This window comes from Bombina bombina, chromosome 6, assembly GCF_027579735.1.
Source record: "Bombina bombina isolate aBomBom1 chromosome 6, aBomBom1.pri, whole genome shotgun sequence".
NCBI classification, from domain to species: domain Eukaryota; kingdom Metazoa; phylum Chordata; class Amphibia; order Anura; family Bombinatoridae; genus Bombina; species Bombina bombina.
In genome coordinates, this window is record NC_069504.1 from 776,141,278 (window position 1) to 776,157,963 (window position 16,686).

Below are 16,686 nucleotides of genomic sequence, written 5' to 3' on the forward strand. Positions count from 1 at the left end.
CAAGTCTGCATAATCCCCATTCCACTGTTTGAGCATGCACAGTTGCAATGGTCTTAGATGAATTCGAGCAAAAGGAACCACGTCCATTGCTGCAACCATTAATCCTATTACCTCCATGCACTGAGCTATGGAAGGCTGAGGAATAGATTGAAGAACTTGACAAGCGTTTAGAAGCTTTAACTTTCTGACCTCTGTCAGAAATATTTTCATTTTTACAGAATCTATTATTGTTCCCAGAAAAGGAACCCTTGTGGACGGGGACAGGGAACTCTTTTCTATGTTCACCTTCCACCCATGAGATCTGAGAAAGGCTAATACAATGTCTGTATGAGCCCTTGCTTTGGAAAGAGACGACGCTTGGAATACAATGTCGTCTAGGTAAGGTGCTACAGCAATGCCCCTCGGCCTTAGCACCGCTAGAAGGGACCCTAGCACCTTTGTGAAAATTCTGGGAGCAGTAGCTAAACCGAATGGAAGAGCCACGAACTGATAATGTTTGTCCAGAAAGGAGAACCTCAGGAACTGATGATGATCTTTGTGGATAGGAATATGCAGGTACGCATCCTTTAAGTCCACGGTAGTCATATATTGACCCTCCTGGATTGTTGGTAAAATCGTCCGAATGGTTTCCATTTTGAAAGATGGAACCCTGAGGAATTTGTTTAGAATTTTTAAATCCAGAATTGGTCTGAAGGTTCCCTCTTTTTTGGGAACTACGAACAGGTTTGAGTAAAAACCCAGGCCTTGTTCCGCTGTTGGAACTGGGTGTATCACTCCCATCTTTAATAGGTCTCCTACGCAATGTAAGAATGCATGTCTCTTTATCTGGTCTGAAGATAAGCGAGACATGTGGAACCTTCCCCTTGGAGGAAGTTCCTTGAACTCTAGAAGATACCCCTGAGAGACTATTTCTAGTGCCCAGGGATCCGGAACATCTCTTGCCCAAGCCTGAGCAAAGAGAGAAAGTCTGCCCCCTACTAGATCCGGTCCTGGATCGGGGGCTACCCCTTCATGCTGTCTTGGTAGCAGCAGCAGGCTTCTTGGCCTGTTTACCCTTGTTCCAGCCTTGCAATGGTTTCCATGCTGGTTTAGGCTGGGAAGCGTTGCCTTCTTGTCTAGAGGCTGCAGAGTTAGGATTTGGTCCGTTCCTAAAATTGCGAAAGGAACGAAAATTAGATTTGTTCTTAGCCTTGAAAGGCTTATCCTGTGGGAGGGCATGGCCCTTACCACCAGTAATATCAGAAATAATCTCTTTCAATTCCGGCCCAAAAAGGGTCTTACCCTTGAAAGGAATATTAAGCAATTTAGTTTTGGACGACACATCCGCCGACCAAGATTTTAGCCAAAGCGCTCTGTGCGCCACTATAGCAAAACCTGAATTTTTCGCCGCTAACTTAGCCAATTGGAAAGCGGCATCCAAGATAAAGGAATTAGCCAACTTCAGTGCGTGAATTCTGTCCATGACTTCATCATATGGAGTCTCCTTTTGGAGCGAATTTTCTAGTTCCTCGAACCAAAAAGACGCTGCCGTGGTGACAGGAATAATGCACGAAATTGGTTGAAGAAGGAAACCTTGCTGGACAAATATCTTTTTTAGCAATCCTTCCAATTTTTTATCCATAGGATCTTTGAAAGCGCAACTGTCCGCAATAGGAATAGTTGTGCGCTTGGCTAGCGTTGAAACTGCCCCCTCAACCTTAGGAACCGTTTGCCATGCGTCCCTTCTGGGGTCGACAATGGGGAACATTTTCTTGAATATAGGAGGTGGAACAAAAGGTATACCTGGCCTTTCCCACTCCTTAGTCACTATGTCTGCCACCCTCTTGGGTATCGGAAAGGCATCAGCGTGCACTGGGACCTCTAAGAATTTGTCCATTTTGCACAGCTTCTCTGGAATTACCAAAGAATCACAATCATCGAGCGTAGTTAGCACCTCCTTAAGCAGGGCGCGGAGATGTTCTAACTTAAATTTAAACGCCACAATATCAGGTTCTGCCTGCTGAGAAACTTTTCCTGAATCAGAAACTTCCCCTTCAGACAGACCCTCCCTCCCTGCCAATTCAGATTGATGTGAGGGTACAACAGATAAGTTATCGTCAGCGCCAACTTGCTCATCCTCTGTGTTTAAAACTGAGCAATCACGTTTTCTAGGAAATGATGGCAGTTTGGATAATAAATTTGCTATAGAATTATCCATTACTGCAGTTAATTGCTGCATAGTAACAAGCATTGACGCGCTAGATGTACTAGGTATCGCCTGCGCGGGCAAAACTGGTGTTGACACAGAAGGAGAGGATGAGGAACTATCCCCACTATCTTCATCTTGGGCAATTCTATTAAATGTGACATCACTGTCCTGACTTTGTTTGGACGCCCTGGCACATTTTGCACAAATAGTTAAAGGGGGAACCACCTTGGCCTCTATACACACAGAACATATGCTATCTGAAGGTACAGATATGTTAGACAGAATTTGGCAGGCTAATAATGCAATAAAAATGTTTTTAAACAAAACCGTTACTGTCCCTTTAAATAATAAAAAGGCACCCTTTATTTCTGCAAGTTTGAAAAACTATGAAGGCAATATCCGATTTGTACAAAATTTGCACCCCAGTGTCCTAATGCCTTGAAAGTATTGCACACCAAGTTTCAAGACTTTAACCCTTAAAATGAGCAAACCGGAGCTATTTGTTCAAATCAACAATCTTAACACACTACAATCACTGCCACAGCCTTGCTGCGGCTTTTTACCTTCCCTGAGAGTTATTTACCACTGAAGTAAACCTTCCTGAGTCCGTTTTTTGAGAAACAGGACCGCTCACATGAAGCTGCATGCAATGCCTTGGAAGAAAACTGCGCAATTGAGGCGCGGAAATGGGGCCTCCTTCCTCTGAGTGAAGGGGCCTTTCTGACTGGAATAGTAGTCTAACCAACTGCCAGGCGAATAAAACGTTCCCAAAGTGTTTTTAATTACACAAACACACTCTAAATGCCATATAAATATGATATAAACCAATCGATTTAGCCCACAATAGTGTCAACCAGTATAGAGCCCATTTATAAGCCTTAATCTGTTATGAGTCTAAGAAAATGGCTTCCTTATCCCTTAAGGGAAAAACTGACAGTCTTCTAGCATTAACATGTCTTGTTAGAAATATGACTGATCATACCTGAAGCAGATAAGCCTGCAAACTGTTCCCCCCAACTGAAGTTCTCTGGTTTCAACAGCCCTGCGTGGGAACAGTAATGGATTTTAGTTACTAGTTCTAAAATCATACTCCTCTTTAACAGAAATCTTCTTCATTTTCTGTTGTAGAGTAAATAGTACAAACCGGCACTATTTTAAAATAAAAAACTCTTGATATAAGAATAAAAAACTACAACTAACACCACATACTCTTTACCATCCCCGTGGAGATGCTACTTGTTCAGAGCGGCAAAGAGAATGACTGGGGGGCGGAGCCAGAGGGGGAGCTATATGGACAGCTCTTGCTGTGTGCTCTCTTTGCCATTTCCTGTTGGGGAAGAGAATATCCCACAAGTAAGGATGAAGCCGTGGACCGGACACACCAATGTTGGAGAAAAAGCATACACGTTCTGCAAAACTGCTTTAAAATACACCAAATTTTTCAAATTTTTTATAGCAGACTCAATATGTGTAAGTTTGTCCACAATAACATTTAACCCTTTATTGTGCAAACCAGATTGATAATAAGGCCTAAATCCGGAAAAAACACCCCCAGCACTTGCCACAGCCCTGCTGTGGCACCTACCTGCCCTCAGGGATTGCAAATATGGGGTTAAAGCTTCGATTTGGCCCAAAACTTCCACAAAGGCCCTCAGGAGTTGGAGCTTGCTGCTTGCTAAGTGAAAACAACTGCGCATCTGAGGCGCGAAAATAGGCCCCGCCCATCTCGATGTCTTTACAGCCACAAAGAACCGCACCATAGCGGTTTTAAACTAGCCATGTGGGTTCTGAGACCCAAAAAATAAGCCAAGTGTACCCTCAATAAAGTTGCCAGAAAACGTTATTGCCCAGAAAAAACGTTAACAGCACTCCCAGTTCACAAAACGTTTGCCCACAAACATTCAAAAACTCAGTGTCAACCATTTTTGAAATAGCCCCTTATGCAAGCTTAGTAATGTCCCTCTATAGCTCTTAGGATTACTGCTTACCCTTAACCTCATGTGGATACTGTCAGCCTTTCTGAAATACACAGTCTCTCCAGAAAAAATGACTGAACATACCTCAATGCTATATAGCATGAAAACGTTCCTCAGCCTCTGTGGGAACTGCACTGGATCTTAGTGACAAATGCTAAGATCATCATCCTCCAGGCAGAAGTCTTCATCATCTGCTGCCTGAGAGTAAATGGTACACACCGGTACCATTTAAAACAAAAAACTCTTGCTTGAAGAAATTAAAAACTAATATTTTATCACCTCTTTCACTTTACCCTTCCTAGTACTTAGAGTAGGCAAAGAGAATGACTGGGGGTGGAGCTAAGGGAGGAGCTATATAGACAGCTCTGCTGTGGTGCTCTTTGCCACTTCCTGTTAGCAGGAGGATAATATCCCACAAGTATAGGATGAATCCGTGGACTCGTCGTACCTTATAGAAGAAAAATAAATATCAAACAAGGGGTCACAATCTTAAATTAGCAGGTAGCAGATTTAGGAGAAATATGAGTACGCATTTTTTTTTTAACAAAGGGTAATGGATTTGTGGAATTAACTACCAATAAAGCTGGTAAACAGAGGGACGGAAAAAATTCTATGTTTCTATGTACAGCGAATGAGAGTGATTAAAAGCTCTGGTATGTTAGGTATTCCTATTTCCAATAGTTAGCAATAGAGACAACTATTACTAAATGTAGTATCCGGTTGCAAATGCTTCTACATTTGACCTTTACTTCAATTATTTTGGACTTTCATAGGAGGCTTGAGCAGTAGTATGAACACATGTCCCTTAGTGTATAATTGTCAAGACGCCTATCTAGTTTATTTTCTACTCCCACAATTTTCCATTGCTTTCCTGGCTTCACAGTTGGTATTTTTTTCTTTTTGCTGGGGTGACACCCTTATCTTGACCCTTTATGTTGGTATTGTTGTAGCTTACTTAGACCATCTGAAGACTCCCGGTCTACTTCTCTTAGCAGGGGGGTTAAAGGGACATGAAACCCACATTTTTTCTTTCATGATTTAGAAAGAGCATGCAATTTTAAACAACTTTCTAATATACTTCTATTTTCTAATTTGTTTTATTCTCTTGATATTCTTTGCTGAAAAGCATATCTAGATAGGCTCAGTAGCTGCTGATTGGTTCCTGCACATAGAAGCCTCATGTGATTGGCTCACCCATGTGCATTGCTTTTTCTTCAACTAAGAATATCTAAAAAATGAGTCAAAATAAATAATAGAAATAAATTGTATTGCTGTTTAAATTTGTATTCTCTATCTGAATAATTAAAGGGACAGTCTACACCAGAATTGTTATTGTTTTAAAAGATAGATAATCCCTTTATTACCCATTCCCCAGTTTTGCATAACCAACACAGTTATATTAATATAATTTTAACCTCTGTGATTATCTTGTATCTAAGCCTCTGCAAACTGCCCCTTAATTTCAGTTCTTTTGACAGTTGCAGTTTAGCCAATCAGTGCCTGCTCCCAGATAACTTCACGTGCACGAGCAAAGTGTTATCTATATGAAATACATGAACTAACACCCTCTAGTGGTGAAAAACTGTTAAAATGCATTCTGAAACGAGGTGGCCTTTAAGGTCTAAGAAATTAGCATATGAACCTCCTAGGTTATGCTTTCAACTAAGAATACCAAGAGAACAAAGCAAAATTGGTGATAAAGGTAAATTGGAAAATTGTTTAAAATTACATGCTCTATCTGAATCATGAAAGTTTATTTTGGCCTAGACTGTCCCTTTAAACATTTTTTTAGGGTTTAGTGTCCCTTTAAGCAATCTAAAATTACATGATAAAAAAAGAAAAGGTTTAAGCCACCGTGCATTTTTTTTTATCAACAGGTATATAAAATATAAACTTTTCATACCGCATTAATGCCACCAGCATGACTCCTAGAACATACTGTGCCCACAAATGCCATTCCTGCAGTGGTACCGAAACTTTTCTTTCTACAAGAGAATTATAAAGTATTAATCACAATTATATGTTTGAGAACATTCAAAACAAGAACAACGAAGAATGACAATTAAACATTTTTTTAAATGGGTTTAAATAATAGATTTGAAAGTTGGTCTTATTAGCAAGCTTCCCATAAATTAAACTTGTACCACATATGTGTATGTAATGCTTAAGCATGTCTTGCACAAACCTGGTGAAATATTTTCAACGCAGTCATTTTGACATGAAATAGTAGAACAAATACAGGTGTAAGCAATGACATTAATTAGAGTTCCATTCCATTTAGGTTTACGAGAGCCAGGTTCCTGCTATTGTTCAAGTGTAAGGGGAGGTAACACTAAATACTTGCCACTTTAGCGTATAAAAGCTGTTTTTCTATTTTTTTTTTAATACTGAATACAAATATCCTGTATTTTCTGGTTGTATTCTAATAAAGAGAATAAGAAATAATTATATATGGTCATTATACCATTGTTAAAGGGACACTGAACCCAATTTTTTTATTTCGTGATTCAGATAGAGCATGGAATTTTAAGCAACTTTCTAATTTACTCCTATTATCAATTTTTCTTTATTCTCTTGGTATCTTTATTTGAAATGCAAAAATATAAGTTTAGATGCCAGGCCATTTTTGGTGAACAACCTGGGTTGTCCTTGCTGATTGGTGGATACATTCATCCACCAATAAAAAAAAATGCTGTCCATAGTCCTGAACCAAAAAAAAAAAAAAAAGCTTAGATGCCTTCTTTTTCAAATAAAGATAACAAGAGAATGAAGAAAATTGATAATAGGAGTAAATTAGAAAGTTGCTTAAAATTGCATGTTCTATCTGAATCGCGAAAGAAAATATTTGGGTTCAGTGTCCCTTTAAAACGAGAGAGAGAGAAAGAGAGAGAAAAAGAGAGAGAAAGAGAGAGAGAAAGAGAGAGAGAAAGAGAGAGAGAGAAAGAGAGAGAGAGAAAGAGAGAGAAAGAGAAAGAGAGAAAGAGAAAGAGAGAGAGAGAGAGAAAGAGAGAGAGAAAGAGAGAGAGAAAGAGAGAGAGAAAGAGAGAGAGAAAGAGAGAGAGAGAGAGAGAGAGAGAGAGAGAGAGAGAGAGATAACGAGAGAGAGATAACGAGAGAGAGATAACGAGAGAGAGATAAAGAGAGAGAGATAAAGAGAGAGAGATAAAGAGAGAGAGATAAAGAGAGAGAGAGATAAAGAGAGAGATAAAGAGAGAGAGATAAAGAGAGAGAGAGAGAGAGAGAGAAAGAGAGAGAGAAAGAGAGAGAGAGAAAGAGAGAGATAACGATAGAGAGATAACGAGAGAGAGATAAAGAGAGAGAGAGAGAGATAGATAAAGAGAGAGATAAAGAGAGAGATAGAGAGATATAGAGATAGATACATACTTAGACATGTATATGTATGTATCTCTATGTTAAATCCCTTCGGCACATTTTTTACCCCCAACACCCGAGATTGCATATCTTTAAGTCCTTTAAACTTTTGTGTGCAATATTTTTTTTAAATAAATTTTATTTAACAGTGTTAATATGAGTGTAGCTGTTATTATTATTATTGTTATTATCGGTTATTTGTAGAGCGCCAACAGATTCTGCAGCGCTATGTAGCTGTACTATGTAATGTCATTTTTAAGTGCTTTGTGCAAATTTCTCCTACTCTTCCTTGAGGGAACAAGGAACAGTAGGAGAAATACCAGAGTATAAATTGTGCAAGAAGAACAAAGATTTTGGTCCACCCAATGGAGAAAACGGACGGGGGCCATGGACTCTCCTCATACAGATGGAAATAAAATTATCTGGTAAGCATAATTTATATTTTCCATCTTAATATGAGGAGAATCCACGGCTTCATTCCTTACTTGTGGGAAACATAAACCCAAGCTCTAGAGGACACTGAATGAAACAGGAGGGTAAAAAGAGAGGCGGACCCTATTCTGAGGGCACCACAGCCTGCAAAACGTTTCTCCCAAAAGATGCGTCAACCGAAGCAAAAAGTCGAACTTGTAAAATTTTGAAACGGTATGTAAGGAGGACCAGGTAGCCGCCTTACAAATCTGCTCCATAGATGCTTCATTCTTGAAGGCCCAAGAGCAAGACACTGCTCTAGTAGAATGAGCCTTAATCCTCTGAGGAAGCTTATGTCCTGCTGTTTCATAAGTTAAGCGAATAATGAGTAGACAACAAACGAAGAAGTCGTCTGTCTAAACTCCTTAGTGGCTTGAAGATAGAACTTCAAGGCCCGAACCTCACCCAAATTATGAAGTAACCACTCCTTCGAAGAAGAAGGGCTAGGACACAAGGAAGGAACAACAATCTCCTGATTGATGTTGCAATCAGAAACAACCTTAGGAAGAAAACCTAACCCACTACGAGGAATAGCCTTATCAGCATGGATTACTATGTAAGGGGGCTCACACTGCAAGGCACTCGACTCAGATACTCTGCGTGAAAAGGCAATAGCCAGTAAAAAGAGAACCTTCCAAGATAATAATTTAAATGTCAAGGCCGTGCATAGGCTCAAACGGAGCCCTCTGCAAAACATTAAGAACAAGATTTAAACTCCAAGGAGGAGCGCTAGGTTGAAACACAGGTCTGATTCTAGACAGAGTCTGAACAAAAAACTGGATGTCTGGAAGCTCAGCGAGCCTCTTGTGCAGTAAAACAGATAAGGCCGAAATCTGTCCCTTAAGAGAGCTAGCCGAAAGGCCCTTCTCCAGACCATCCAGAAAAGAAAGTATCCTGGAAACCCTGACCTTATGCCAGGAAGTGCACGCTCTTCACACCAGAATAAGTAGGTTCTCCACATCTTATGATAGATGCAATGAGTAACTGGCTTACAAGCTTGAATGAGAGTATCAATAACTCTTTCAGAAAAACCTCTCTTGGCTAGGACTACCCGTTCAATCTCCACGCAGTCAGCCTCAGAGAATCTAGATTTTGATGAACAAAAGGACCTTGTTCCAGCAGATACCTACGACCAGGTAACCTCCATGGAGGAGAGGATGATATCCCCACTAGATCCGTGAACCACATCCTTCGCGGCCACGATGGAGCAATCAGTTTCACAGACCCCTGCTCCTGTTTGATGCAGACCTCTACACGATGAAGGAGTGGTAACGGCGGGAAAAAGTAGATTAGACTGAACCTCCAAGACACTGCTAATGCATCTATTAGCTCTGCCTGAGGATCCCTGGACCTCGATCCATATCTGGGTAGCTTGGTATTGAGACAAGACGCCATGAGATCTTAGGCGACCCCCACCTGTTGCATATCTCCGCAAACACTTCGGGATGGAGAGACAATTCCCCTGGATGAAAGGATTGTCTGTTGAGAAAATCTGCTTCCCAGTTGTCCAGACTCGGAATGTGGATCGCTGACAGAGAACACAAGATACTTCCCTCATTGCTAGAGAGCTTCTCTTTCCCCCCTAATGGTTGATGTAAGCCACCGAGGTTGTGTTATCCGATTGGAATCTGATAAACTGGGTCGAACCCAAAAGGGGCCAAGCCTTCAGAGCCTTGAAGATTGCTTGAAGTTCCAAGATGTTGATTGGGAGGAGGTATTCCTCTCGAGTCCACAGGCTCTGTGCCTTCCTGGCACCCCAAACAGCTCCCTATCCTGAGAGACTCGCGTCTGTAGTACCAATCTCCCAGGATGGTCAAGAAGGACGTCCCTTGGGACAAGTGATCAGGACAAAGCCACCAGGAGAGCGATTCTCTTGAGCGGCTGTCCAGAGAAATCTGTTGAGACAGATCTAAATGATTGCCGTTCCACTGTCTCAGCATGCACAGCTGAAGAGGTCTGAGATGGAATCTGGCAAAGGGGCTGATGTCCATGCAGGACACCATGAGTCCAATTACCTCCATACACTGAGCCACAGATGGACTGAAGGAGGTCTGGAGGGCAAGGCAATTGGAAGTTTGCTTTTAACGTCTCTGGTCTGTAAGAAATATACTCATAGATATGGAATCTATTATCGTACCCAGGAATAAGAGAACTCTTTTCTAAGTTTATCTTCCATCCATGAGATCGAAGAAGAGAGCGAAGAGCTTTTGAATGGTCCTCTGCCAGACAACAAGACGATGCTTGAACCAAAATATTGTCTTAAGTACGGTGCCACTGCAATCCCTCTGGTTCTGGCCACTGCGAGCAGAGGACCCTAGAACCTTCATAAAAACTCTTGGAGCAGAAGCAAGACCAAACGGAAGTGCAATGAACTGGAAGTGCTGGTCCAGGAATGCAAATCATAGGAACTTGAAGTGTTCCTTGTTAATAGGGACGTGAAGGTAGGCATCCTTCAGGTCCATCATGGTCATAAATTGTCCTTCCTGGACTAAAGGAAGAATGGACCTTATTGTCTCCATCTTGAACGAGGGGACAGCAGGAATTTGTTTAAACACTTTAGGTCCAGAATTGGACAAAAAGTACCCTCCTTCTTTGGGACGACAAACAGGTTTGAGAAGTATCCCCGACCTCTCTCTGCTGGAGGTACCGGTACAATGACCCCCAGGGCAGAGAGATCCCTCACACACCCTAGAAAAGCCGCTCTCTTTTCTGACCTTGAAGACAGGTTTGATAAGAGGAATCTGCCCCTGGGAGGATGAGACTTGAAACCTATCCTGTATCCCTCAGCGATAACCTCCATGTCCCCAAACCAAGCTTCTGAAATAAGTGACAGTCTGCCCCATACCAGATCCAAAGCTAGATCGGGTGTCACCCCTTCATACAAACTTTGACTCGGCGGGCTTCTTATTCTGCTTGGATTTATTCCAGGACTGAGTAGGTTTCCAAGTTCCCTTGGACTGCTCCGGCTTTGCAGAGGGCTGCTGATGTTGGGATTTGTCCGAACGAAAGTAACAAAAATTAGGACCTTGTCCCTTAGGATTGTTCTTCTTATCCTGTGGTAAAAAGGCACCTTTGCCTCCAGTAACCGTGGATATGATAGAGTCCAGGCCTGGACCAAAAATATTTCCCTTGAATGGAAGGGAAAGAAGTCTAGACTTCGAAGTCATGTCCGCAGACCAAGATTTCAGCCAGAGTGCCCTACGGGCTAGCACAAAAAAACCTGAAGCCTTGGAGTTTAGGTGAATAATCTGCATATTTGCATCACAAATAAAAGAATTAGCTACCCATAAGGCCCTAATTCTTTCCAGGATTGTGTTGAGGGGACCCTCCACCTCGATCAACTTAGGTAAGGAGTCGCACCAGTAGGTAGCCACTTCCAACTAGCAGCGGCTGTTGCCGCGGAACAAATATCACGTATGCTGAAACATTTTTATTAATAGAGTTTCCAGCTTCTTATCAATGGGTTCATTAAACGACGAACTATCCTCAAGTGGGATAGTAGCACGTTTAGCAAGCGTGGAGATAGCACGGTCTACCTTAGGGACGGAACCCCACAAAACAACTCCAATTTCTTAAAGGAAGAAGAAGGGGAACAAGAAGAAGAACAGAGTCTTTCCCATTCATTCTTAATAATGTTCGCCATCTTTAAGGGAACCGGGAAAGTCTGTGATACAACCCTGTCCTCGTAGACCTAATCTAATTCAGGAATGCAAGGTTCCTCAGGTAATTTAGGTTCTGGAACTTCTAAAGTAGTCAACACCTCCCTTAGCAGAAAGCGTAAGTGTTCAATCCTAAATCTAAAGTCTGTTTCCTCCGCAGCTGGAGGCTTAGAGGCAGCAGATTCCGACCCAGAAAGAGCGTCCTCTGAAGTATCAGAGGCGTCTTCATCATCGGATAATCTTGTATCAGATAAATCCAATAAGCTAGTGGATGACCCCTGGGAAGGATAGCAATATTTAACCTTTCACTTGCGCTTAGCAGTGCGAGGTAAAGCACTAAAGGCCACAGACAATGCTGTCTGTAACTGTTCAGTAAAGTCTGGCAGTAAAAAGGCCCCTCCAGATGGAGGAATAGGAGTGCTACAAGAAGCTGCATGTGTATTAGGAGATGAATGTAGGGTGCGCACCTCACGGGACGGAGACTCCTCATTGGTAGTAGGCTCAGTAGTACTAAAAATATTACCTTCTTTGATAAGATTACTTTATCAAGGCATGTGGAACATAAGCAGGCGGGTATATCGTGGCCTCCTCACAATATAGACAGGCATTAGCTTTAGGTAAAGAGGGAGTACCCTCTAAACGTATCAGAGTCCTCCATAGCTTGCGCTTATAAAAAGGACTAAAGACAAAGATAAATGGCACCTTTATACCCCCAATGGCTGGGGCACTCACCACCTCCTATGACCCAGGCCCAAGAGAGAAACCGCTTTGTCTCCAGACACCGCACAGTCAGGAAGAAGAGAATCACTGTGACCACACCCGGTCACATGGTGTGCCATGCAGGACCGCCTCTGCACCACTAAAAGCACGCCAAGCCTAACTGGCTGCGCAGCACACCACACCAAAGTGAAAGTAAAACCTGTACACATCTCATACGTCGCAGCATAAACTCGATATTAAAAATATGTGATTAATCCCTTCTGTTTAATAGTCCCCTTCCGGAGACATTAACCCTCGATTCCATTCAGATAAAAGGAGTCACACTGTGACCCTGTCTTCTTGTGTTATCAAATGTGTATAAAAAAAATTAAACAATCTTACCGGAATCTATGCTGTGGACAGTCTTGTAGCATCGATCCTGACATGGACTTGAGTGATAGAAGCAGGCAGTGAAACTCGTCAACACTGTCTAATTCGAGTCTGGATGGGTTCGCAGAAAGACTCTCCCATCATCTCCAGACTCTAACATTCGCCAGTGCTCTCACTGAAAGGCTGACAAGGCTACTTAAAACTCCAGTCCCATTTCGAAGAGTACTGCTTTCCATAAGGAACTACTCTGTATCTTCTGACACTTCTCTGCCAACCTTCTGTGACGAAAGGCAAAGAATAACTGGGGGATGAGGGGAGTGGGGGAGGTATTTAAGCCTTTGGCTGGGGTGTCTTTGCCTTCTCCTGGTGGCCAGGTTCAGTATTTCCCACAAGTAAGGAATAAAGCCGTGGACTCTCCTCATATTAAGATGGAAATCGCAATTTTGCTCAACTTGTAATATCAGCGCAATGGAAAGGGGGTCACTAGTGCAATCATTTGAGAGACACTTGTAATGTAGCCCTAAATTTGCTACACAAACCAAGTCTGATACTTAAATTAAAGGGACAGTAAACTCCTTGAGAGTTAAATATATTTAGTTATTAGTAATGAAACAACTTTGCAATATACATTTATTGCTTATTTTGAATAATTTTCTTGAAATTTAGCTCTGAAATGTGTGGATTTTCTAATTCTCAGAGTTGGAAATACACACTGTATATTTCTCACTGCTAACTGCAACATATATTTCCCTAGTTGGCTTTAAATGATCACAATTGCAAAAACAGAATTTATGCTTACCTGATAAATTACTTTCTCCAACGGTGTGTCCGGTCCACGGCGTCATCCTTACTTGTGGGATATTCTCCTCCCCAACAGGAAATGGCAAAGAGCCCAGCAAAGCTGGCCATATAGTCCCTCCTAGGCTCCGCCTACCCCAGTCATTCGACCGATGGACAGGAGGAAATATATATAGGAGAAACCATATGGTAACGTGGTGACTGTAGTTAGAGAAAATAATTCATCAGACCTGATTAAAAAACCAGGGCGGGCCGTGGACCGGACACACCGTTGGAGAAAGTAATTTATCAGGTAAGCATAAATTCTGTTTTCTCCAACATAGGTGTGTCCGGTCCACGGCGTCATCCTTACTTGTGGGAACCAATACCAAAGCTTTAGGACACGGATGAAGGGAGGGAGCAAATCAGGTCACCCAAACGGAAGGCACCACGGCTTTCAAAACCTTTCTCCCAAAAATAGCCTCCGAAGAAGCAAAAGTATATAATTTAAAAAATTTGGTCAACAGGAACCTCATTCTTGAAGGCCCATGTGGAAGCCACAGCCCTAGTGGAGTGAGCTGTGATACTTTCAGGAGGCTGCCGTCCGGCAGTCTCAAAAGCCAATCTGATGATGCTTTTAAACCAAAAGGAAAGAGAGGTAGAAGTTGCTTTTTTACCTCTCCTTTAACCAGAATAAACAACAAACAAAGAAGATGTTTGTCTAAAATCTTCAGTAGCCTCTAAATAGAATTTTAGAGCACGGACAACGTCCAAATTGTGTAACAAACGTTCCTTCTATGAAACTGGATTCGGACACAAAGAAGGTACAACTATCTCCTGGTTAATATTTTTGTTGGAAACAACCTTCGGAAGAAAACCAGGCTCAGTACGTAAAACCACCTTATCTGCATGGACCAGATAGGGCGGAGAACACTGCAGAGCAGATAACTCAGAAACTCTTCTAGCGGAAGAAATTGCAACCTAAAACAAAACTTTCCAAGATAATAACTTAATATCTACGGAATGTAAGGGTTCAAACGGAACCCCTTGAAGAACTGAAAGAACTAGATTAAGACTCTAGGGAAGAGTCAAAGGTCTGTAAACAGGCTTGATTCTAACCAGAGCCTGAACAAACGCTTAAACGTCTGGCACAGCTGCCAGCCTTTTGTGAAGTAAAACAGATAAAGCAGAGATCTGTCCCTTCAGAGAACTCGCAGAAAATCCTTTCTCCAAACCTTCTTGTAGAAAGGAAAGAATCTTAGGAATTTTTATCTTGTTCCATGGGAATCCTTTAGATTCACACCAACAGATATATTTTTTCCATATATTATGGTAAATTTTTCTAGTTACAGGCTTTCTAGCCTGAATAAGAGTATCTATTACAGAATCTGAAAACCCACGCTTTGATAAAATTAAGCGTTCAAACTCCAAGCAGTCAGTTGGAGGAAAACCAGATTCGGATGTTCGAATGGACCCTGAATAAGAAGGTCCTGTCTCAAAGGTAGCTTCCATGGTGGAGCCGATGACACATTCACCATGTCTGCATACCAAGTCCTGCGTGGCCACACAGGAACTATCAAGATCACCGAAGCCCTCTCCAGATTGATCCTGGCTACCAGCCTGGGAATGAGAGGAAACGGTGGGAATACATAAGCTAGGTTGAAGATCCAAGGTGCTACTATTGTATCCAATAGAGTCGCCTTGGGATCCCTGGATTTGGACCCGTAACAAGGGACCATGAAGTTCTGACGAGAGGCCATCAGAACCATGTCTGGAATGCCCCATAATTGAGTTATTTGGGCAAAGATTTCCAGATGGAGTTCCCACTCCCCCGGATGCTCCTCCATCGCCAGGGAACTCCTTGTTACCCCCTGATGGTTGATATATGTAACAGTCGTCATGATGTCTGATTGAAACCTTATGAATTTGGCCTTTGCTAGTCGAGGCCAAGCCTTGAGAGCATTGAATATCGCTCTCAGTTCCATTATGTTTATCGGGAGAAGAGAGTCTTCCCGAAACCATAGACCCTGAGCTTTCAGGGGTTCCCAGACCGCGCCCCAGCCCACCAGACTGGCGTTGGTCGTGACAATGACCTACTCTGGTCTGCGGAAGCTCATTCCCTGTGACAGGTTGTCCAGGGTCAGCCACCAACGGAGTGAATCTCTGGTTATTTGATCTACTTGTATCGTCGGAGACAAGTCTGTATAATCCCCATTCCACTGTCTGAGCATGCACAGGTGTAATGGTCTTAGATGAATTCGTGCAAAAGGAACTATGTCCATTGCCGCAACCATCAAACCTATTACTTCCATGCACTGCGCTATGGAAGGAAGAAGAACAGAATGAAGTACCTGACAAGAGCTTAGAAGTTTTGATTTTCTGGCCTCTGTCAGAAAAACCTTCATTTCTAAGGAAACTATTATTGTTCCCAAGAAGGGAACTCTTGTTGACGGGGACAGAGAACTTTTTTCTATGTTCACTTTCCACCTGTGAGATCTGAGAAAGGCTAGGACAATGTCCGTATGAGCCCTTATCTGCCAAATATACTTAGTAAAGTAATCGTTTTAGCCCAGAAAAATGTCTACCAGTTTTTTAAGCCCTAATGAAGCCCTTTATTCTTTTACTTAAACTAAGAAAATGGCTTACCGGTTCCCATAGGGAAAATGACAGCTTCCAGCATTACCGAGTCTTGTTAGAAATGTGTCATACCTCAAGCAGCAAAGTCTGCCCACTGTTTCCCCCAACTGAAGTTACTTCATCTCAACAGTCCTGTGTGGAAACAGCCATCGATTTTAGTAACGGTTGCTAAAATCATTTTCCTCTTACAAACAGAAATCTTCATCTCTTTTCTGTTTCAGAGTAAATAGTACATACCAGCACTATTTTAAAATAACAAACTCTTGATTGAAGAACAAAAACTACATTTAAACACCAAAAAACTCTAAGCCATCTCCGTGGAGATGTTGCCTGTGCAACGGCAAAGAGAATGACTGGGGTAGGCGGAGCCTAGGAGGGACTATATGGCCAGCTTTGCTGGGCTCTTTGCCATTTCCTGTTGGGGAGGAGAATATCCCACAAGCAAGGATGACGCCGTGGACCGGACACACCTATGTTGGAGAAATTAAGCTCCTCGAACTAAGGCAAGAAGTCGATG

General features: G+C 42.2%; 1 protein-coding gene across 1 annotated transcript in view; it reads right to left on the reverse strand.

Annotated features, from left to right (window-relative positions):
- Window positions 1-16,686, reverse strand: part of ADAM9 (ADAM metallopeptidase domain 9) — a 621,882-nt gene that overhangs the window by 307,354 nt on the left and 297,842 nt on the right. The window contains exon 10 of the mRNA XM_053718079.1: window positions 6,068-6,149. Within this exon, the coding sequence (XP_053574054.1) occupies window positions 6,068-6,149 (82 nt within the window). The remainder of the gene's footprint in view (window positions 1-6,067; window positions 6,150-16,686) is intronic.